General features: G+C 35.9%; 1 protein-coding gene across 1 annotated transcript; it reads left to right on the top strand.

Annotated features, from left to right (window-relative positions):
* The first annotated feature begins 67 nt into the window (after nucleotides 1-67).
* On the top strand, nucleotides 68-6,405 carry LOC132188610 (sulfite exporter TauE/SafE family protein 3). The gene is made up of 12 exons (XM_059603122.2): nucleotides 68-684; nucleotides 780-939; nucleotides 1,891-2,091; nucleotides 2,577-2,641; nucleotides 2,730-2,769; nucleotides 3,913-3,974; nucleotides 4,090-4,176; nucleotides 4,442-4,492; nucleotides 4,921-5,142; nucleotides 5,533-5,626; nucleotides 5,788-5,928; nucleotides 6,041-6,405. The coding sequence occupies exons 1-12, from the start codon at nucleotides 457-459 to the stop codon at nucleotides 6,121-6,123; spliced, it is 1,434 nt and encodes a 477-aa protein (XP_059459105.2). The 5' UTR covers nucleotides 68-456; the 3' UTR covers nucleotides 6,124-6,405.
* The last annotated feature ends 1,377 nt before the right edge of the window (nucleotides 6,406-7,782 follow it).

Below are 7,782 nucleotides of genomic sequence, written 5' to 3'. Positions count from 1 at the left end.
TAGACTCATGACAAACAACAAAAGGGCCATTTGCCATTTCATGAAACTAAATATGAGTTTCCTTCCTTTTTCCCTTTTCATCAAGAAAAGTGATTTTCTCTAATCACTTTGTTTACCCTAAGGAAAGCTATAAAGAGGTACACAAGATCCGAGGCACACAAAAGTTCTTCACAATTTTCTTACATTTTGAAAAAAGAAAAAGAAAAAAAGAAGTCCAAATCACTGGGCCACAGAGAAAGAGAAAGAAGAGTGCGAGAGAAATATATATGTAGACAATAGACGGGTACCGAAAGAGTGCACTCCTCGTTTCTTGATTTCTTCATGCTTTCCCCAACCTAGTGTGGCTATGCTCGTAGAAAAACAAGAGGAATAGTCAGGCAAGGAAAAACATATAGCCATCTTCTCAAGTCACAAAACTAGCTTGCCTCGCTTTTAGCTCTACATAAACTGTCTACAATGGCTCAGACTCATGTGAACCACAGAGCTGTAGCAATATCAACAACAGCAGCAGCATGGTTTTTGTTTTGGAGCCTAGTCATGATGAGCAGTGTTGGTTCTGCTGAGAGAAACTTGAGAGATAAAGAGACAGAAAATTTTGAGAAAGAAGTAAGAGAAGGATTTCTACTTAGAACGGTTCATTTCCTCTGGCAGAGTGGGAAATCTTCTTATGAACATGTTTGGCCGGTGAGTTTTCAACTTTCTTGAACTCAGTCTTAACTTCTTCCTTCACTTACCATTTGAATATCTTCATTTTGATATATGATTAATGGGTTGAACAGGAAATGGAATTCAGTTGGAAAATCATAGTAGGATCAATTGTAGGATTCTTTGGCGCAGCATTGGGTAGCGTTGGAGGGGTCGGAGGTGGTGGAATTTTCGTCCCAATGCTCACCTTGATCATTGGTTTCGACCCCAAGTCTTCCACTGCCATCTCCAAGTGTCAGTGTGCTCTACTTGATTTACATCCAAACATAATGCAGTCTCTTAGCAAAAACTACAGAACAGCATTGACATCAACTAGTTACTCTTTGGGTTTATGCAGACATAAATGCTTTCTTGCACGCATTTTTCTTACATATATTAAGTAAAAAAATATTAAGTAACAAAGCAAAAAAGAAAAAAGAGTATACATGCGTGTTTCATACATAATATGCATGCATCAAAAGCTAGGTTTAATGTGACCGTCTACAATGCTAAGCATGACCTTTAAGGTATTCCCTAGTTTATTAGGTCGTTTCTGAAATGTATAGGGCAAATTATAATTTATCTTCCTATGGTTTAGGACTAATTATGTTCTACCTCCCTAACTTTTGAAAAGTCACAATAAACCTCTGTGAAATTTGGGTGAAATTGATTTATTTTGGTGAATCAATCAAATGATGTCATATCATCATTTAATTGAATCCCTAATTAGAGATTTGAGAAACTTAAAGAGTGGCAAAATATGCATGTAGTCTTCCTGCTATGTGTACTCCACAAGGACGTTACTAACTGTACTCTATTAACTTTTGAAAAGTTACAATACCGACCAAATAATGCAACATCATCATTTATTTGAATTCTTAATTAGAGATTTGGGAGATTCAAGAGTGGCAGAGTGTGCATGTATTCTTGCGTCTGATATGTATACTACTCAAGAATGTCACTGCAACTGAGGAAGAAAAAAACAAGGAAACCAATGGTGCGCAACCATGCAAAATTTATGATAGTGTGATATAATTCCATTAGTTCACTAAAGTGCTTAAATCTCACAAACTGCAAGGAGATTTAGTGTAATTTTTTAAATTCAAGAAGGACCTAATTATAGAAAGGGCAATTGTAATTTACCTAAAAATATACCAGATTTGATTTTACTGTCTATATTAACAGTTGTGATTTCCTGGGCTGCAGGTATGATCATGGGTGCAGCAGGATCAACAGTTTACTACAACATGAGACTTAGACACCCAACACTGGACATGCCCCTAATAGATTATGACCTGGCGTTGCTCTTTCAGCCCATGCTTATGCTAGGAATTAGCATTGGAGTTGCCTTCAATGTCATGTTTGCTGATTGGATGGTCACAGTTTTGCTTATCATCCTATTCATTGGTAGTATTGATACTAATCAGCACCAACCTATTTCCATAATAGTTTTAGGAATACAGGAACACAACTCGATAATATAATATCCAAATTGGTTTTTTTTTTTTACACTTCCATTTTTTCTTTCACTCGATTTTAGAATTATGGTTCTTTGGAGTTGAATAATCATATTCTAATTTCACATATCTTGATCATAGTGAGGAATTTTAATTTTCTTAGCATAGTGAAGAGTATTTACTTGAAAACATTTTTGCACAAATGTTCTCAAGATCAAATTATTACATCCAAATCTTTTGTATTTCACAAGGCTTTCCCAGTCTAGGCAACAGAAGAGCAATATTTCTTTTTATTTTTATTTTTTGGGTAGTGCAACAGAAGAAAAATCATTTCAAGTTAAAAACAGTCTCTCCATGACTTCCATATCACTTGAATTAGAATTTCTACTTATTTCAGAAACTAATGTAATTACTGCTGAAAATTATTGGTGCCAGGTACATCAACAAAAGCTTTATTCAAAGGCATAGAGACATGGAAGAAAGAGACAATGATGAAGAAGGTAAAATTTTCCACTAACTATTTCTTAAGCTTATAATGTATAGTTGCTGACTTACTAATGAAAAGACACAAATGCTACTTGAGTTCAGGAAGCAGCCAAGCTGTTGGAATCAGAGTCGAAACCTGGTGGTGAGTGCCCGTGGTCCTCTCCAAGCACAATTTTCCTATAAAACTCAACCTTTTGCTAAATATAATTAAAAACAAAAAGGAGACTGAAATATGACTAGTAAGGAAAATATTAATGAAAATATAATCTTATCCGATAACACTTCGTGAAAGTTCAATTTAGATTGCTGTCCATTAATTCCAATTCACTATTTTTTTCTGCTTCGAGTATAAATGACCATGGAGAAAACTTAGTCTCCTCATACTTATGCCTATTGCCTACCATATAAAGGTATAACCTCCCAAAATGGCAAAGAATTTGCCAATAGACTCTTGACTGGGCATCTGACTAAAGTTATTTGGGTGAACAGATGTAGTTTCAACATATTAAAATTTAAAACAAAAGATTTTCAACTTTAAAATTTTATGATTCATACAGGAGAGTGAAAAATTAGTTCCATAACCTTTTTGTTTACTTGCATACTAATAAGAGGACTTGCGTCATAGGATATGATCTTAAAAAAATGAACATTAGCATAATAGCAATACATTGTAATGCTGAGTGAGCTTGATTTTTTATAAGAATGACAACCAAAACCAAGTGAACTGGATTTACACAAATGCTCCAGTCCCAATTTGTTTGCTTGTGAGTGATTTGCATTGCATCATTCAACTGTGACACCCCTCATAATTTACCAAAATGAAAAATGAACTTGAATTAATTGCAACTATTTATTATTGAGCAATGAATGAAACATTCCCTAGGAACTGGTGAGAGTCAAACTGACTCGTATCACCAATCAGACAAAGCATGCTATCAAATGTTCCCTAATGGGGGTTTTTCACATACTTGTGATATAAGAATTAATCAGCCCTGGCACGCAAATTGGCTTGTTTGCCCACTGTCTACATGTTACATATTTACAGTGAATAAGGTCACAGATAGTCACTGACACCAAAAGTTACCAGATCCACACAGAAATTACAGCTGCCTGCGTGTTTGCAAATGTGTGACAATTTCAACCAAACCAAGAGTGCACCATTCTTTCATATCAAAGAAATTAAGGAAAGGAAGATTTGTGACAGGAAATATAAACATTAACTGAGAGAAATTTCCTTTAGATATAATAAATTAAGAAAGGGTTGTGCCAAAATCCTGAATTGCAGACGGTTCTGGAGAAGAATACAAAGCATTACCAAGTGGTCCTGTTGATGCACAGGATGAGGAGGTGAGTCCAAGAATGTATAATTTTCTATATGGCAGTCCTCTTTCAAGAATCCTTTGGTACTTTTTTATTCTTGTTGTTGTTGCTGTTGTGCTATAACTATCATCATCTCATCCAGGTTCCTCTACTACGCAACATATACTGGAAAGAATTATCACTGCTTGTGTATGTTTGGGTGGCTTTCCTTATTGTTCAGATTATTAAGGTAAGTTTAAGGACAGAAATTTCATGCAAGAAAGTATTCTTTCTAAGTCTTTCATCTCTTTGCATTGCTAGTCAATGAAGTTAACTGTATCAAATGAATTTACCACTGTCCTAATTAAATGTATCTAGTGGTAGGGGTCCTTGGCCTCATAGCGCTGGTAGACCTGTCTTTCTAGTTCATCTGCCAGTTCAGTTGTTTGACAGTCACCACTCACCAAGAATTGCCTTGTGGTACTGAATGTGTATCTATATGAATCTGTATGCAGACATATACTGTGACCTGCTCCATCAAGTACTGGATTCTGAACTCCTTGCAGGTAAATTTGTCAACCTAAAATAGTCATATTTCTTTCATAATACTCCCACAGCACAGAAAAATGCACCACACGTGGATAACCATATTTTTTAGCTTATACAAGCTTCTCAATTCAAAATATATATCAATGGAAAGATTAGACAGACTTGTAGGAAAAAAATTGCTTGTAGAGTTACAAACCCTATTTACATGGATAGAAGAAGTATTGCCAAGTACTACTAGCAAGGAGGGACAGAAAAGAGATGCAGCTAGATCCCTAAGAAAGTCAACAATCTGATGGCAATAAATCTTTCTGTACCCTTTCTTTTTAGGTTCATCCTGTACGTTTGAGAACCAAGTACCTAAGACAAAGAAAAGCAAGCTCTAATTGTATAAACATCACATCTTCCCAGGAAAAATCAGCTCGACATAATAGTTTCCATTGCATAGGTACCAATTGCTGCCTCAGTCACAATTTTTGAAGGCATATGCTTATACAAAGGGACCAGGGTGATTGCATCTAAGGGAAAGGAAATCACAAACTGGAAGGTGCATCAGCTTTTTCTATACTGCAGCTGTGGTATAGTAGCTGGCATGGTAGGTGGACTGCTTGGGCTGGGAGGTGGCTTTATCTTGGGACCCCTTTTTCTTGAATTGGGAATTCCTCCTCAGGTATATTTAACATTTTTCATGCATCTACTACTCTTAATACTCTTAAAGAAACAATGATAGGGTGATCCTTGAGTCTGGTCAGGTGGTCAAGGATTGGGCTGAAGTGGGATTGCGGTAGATCTTAGGTATAAATCTAACCTAGCACAGATAAAATACATTAAAATAAGTTAGTGGCGAGGTGATGAAAGGTAATGGCTACAACACAAATTAAACACGGACAATAGTACTGGAAAGAGTTGGTTGCATGATTTTCTTCAGTCCGAAAATCATGTCTGGAAATTTACGGTGGGGAAAATTCATTGAAAGGCTAAACTTATATACAACATACAAAATTCAGACTCAAGCACACAGGAACATTTAAACCAGCTTATGAATTCGCACCTTTTGCAGGTAGCAAGCGCGACTTCCACCTTCGCAATGGTATTTTCATCCTCCATGTCAGTTGTACAGTATTACCTTCTCAACCGTTTCCCAGTTCCATACGGTAAGTAACAATAATAGTGTAATATAAAATAATTAATTCTAACTACTAGAAGAGGTTCTGCATAAGAAGGAAACTCATACCAATGGTAGCTATTGCTAATTTAGCATCAAAATTTATTCTTCTCTGACTCAACCTAATATTCAATTTACTCTTTGCTCCAGCTGCTTTTTTTGTTTTAATTGCAACTATTGCTGCCTTTACCGGTCAGCATGTAGTGAGAAAGATAATTGCATTCCTCGGCAGGACATCAATAATCATTTTCATACTAGCTCTGACAATCTTTGTGAGCGCTATCAGCTTAGGTACATGGCTCTCTAGCTTTCCATCATTTCACTACATTTCAAGATATTCCAGCTTCTTATTCATTTTTATTTTCACACTAAGGTGCTCGAATTTTTCTTCTGTATATTACAGGTGGGGTGGGCATAGCAAACATGGTTGAGAAGATGGCAAATCAAGAGTATATGGGTTTTGAAAATCTCTGTCACGAGTCTTAAGTATGTTGTGGAATTCTCAACAGAGGGCACCTATATCCACACTACATTCAGCTTTACAAAGTCGCCTTTTTTCCCATTTGGCTTCAAGCAAAGATCATGGATTGTCTATGTTACTAGATGTTCAATTCATTAAATCAGTCTCTCGTGAAACTTCACCATCATGTCTTACTACTCTAGATTATTAAAAATTCTTCCACCAAAAGCATGCCCATGATCCAAGAATTCTGTAAGCTCACCATTGAGCACAATAATATGAAATGCCAATGTTTTACATTATTGTTATCCTCCTTCCCATTAGATGCATCTCTTCATCAAATATCAAATCACATGTCTATACTTTTGGGAAACAATATAAAAAAGTTATATGCAGTTTCTTATTCGTATGTTTGCAGATTCTTTAATTTTGCACTGTAATAGCTTCAGATTGTTAGGAACACAATTCACATTTGCAACCCTAAAAACTACTTCAAAAAAAAAAAAAAAAACATATAATTCAAATGCATGTATGATGCCAACATAAAACCGTTGCACTCTAAGACAGCACTTTATTGTCATAGGCCGGGCAGCACAAAACTGCCAGTACCAGCCGGGGTTCTCACTTCTGAGGGGCCAGTGTCTCCTCCCCCCAACTCTCCGGGGGCTCCAAATCCACCCCAAATGCATTGCCATATAGTCTAGTTTATTTTGGGCGTAAAATATTGATTAAATAATTAAATTCATTATTTTCTATTTATAATAAATAATGACTTGACATAGTCTCAAGTTGAGTTCGACCTTCACACTTTACCCTCGTTTTAGTTAAATATTCTAAGCCATCGATCAACACAAGTTTGAGTCCAAAGATAAAAGAGAGTATTAAAATATTAATTAAATTCTTCATTTTTTATTGGCATAACCTTTTTGACATAAAGCGGTGATAATGCGCTTACCTACTTCCATAATCCTGGGGTCTAATCAATTGGATAATTTGGGTTCCAAACCTATACTAAACAAGAAGACAATGAGTTGAACAAATTTCCCAGAAAGCAATCATTAGCAAAATAAATGTTCCTCACCTGGTTCAAGTGCATGAGACCACCCATTTGTTAGCTCTCTATGCTCGCCTTTGACGCAACGACACAACTTGTTGGTGTGTTTGTGTTGGGGAGCTATGTCGACTCTGGGAGACAAGCTTCATTCATCAGATGCCCAAAAGCCTCCAGGGATTAAACTTTTTGATGAGTTTCTCAAAGTCTTAATTCTCTGAATCGGGCAACGCGTTGTGTGAGGTTTAGGACCAAGGTGAAATGGGGTTTAAGAAGAGTAAATATACATTACCGACGGTTGAGCTTTTGGAGGGAGAAACTTCCTGTTCAGATGTGACTGCGTCTGTACCAGTACAATGAGTACGCGGCTCATTGGGTTTGCACCGTCCGATGCTAACAAGTAATAATGCCTTTTCTTTTTTTCTTTTTTTTTTTAATATAAGCGATATTGCATTAATATAAGAAAATACGATATAAAATTAGGGTGGGATGAAAGGAAGTGAATTGGAGATGAGTTATTTTTATGGTTAATATTTTATTTTGTTGAATTTAATTGTATATATAATGTTAATATTTAATATGTTGTTGTGTTATTTCAAATTTGAAAATAATGTAGCATCATATACATTATTAG

This window comes from Corylus avellana, chromosome 6 (genome assembly GCF_965113065.1).
Source record: "Corylus avellana chromosome 6, dhCorAvel1.hap1.2, whole genome shotgun sequence".
In the NCBI taxonomy this organism is placed as follows: domain Eukaryota; kingdom Viridiplantae; phylum Streptophyta; class Magnoliopsida; order Fagales; family Betulaceae; genus Corylus; species Corylus avellana.
This window is presented reverse-complemented; position numbering and strand designations above follow the sequence as displayed.

Excerpts from the sequence above, each read along its gene's own strand:
- LOC132188610 (XM_059603122.2), top strand. The coding sequence starts at position 457 with ATGGCTCAGACTCATGTGAACCACAGAGCTGTAGCAATATCAACAACA. Across the intron at positions 3,975-4,089 it reads TTGATGCACAGGATGAGGAG|GTTCCTCTACTACGCAACAT; the intron begins GTGAGTCCAAGA and ends CATCTCATCCAG. Across the intron at positions 5,929-6,040 it reads TGTGAGCGCTATCAGCTTAG|GTGGGGTGGGCATAGCAAAC; the intron begins GTACATGGCTCT and ends TGTATATTACAG.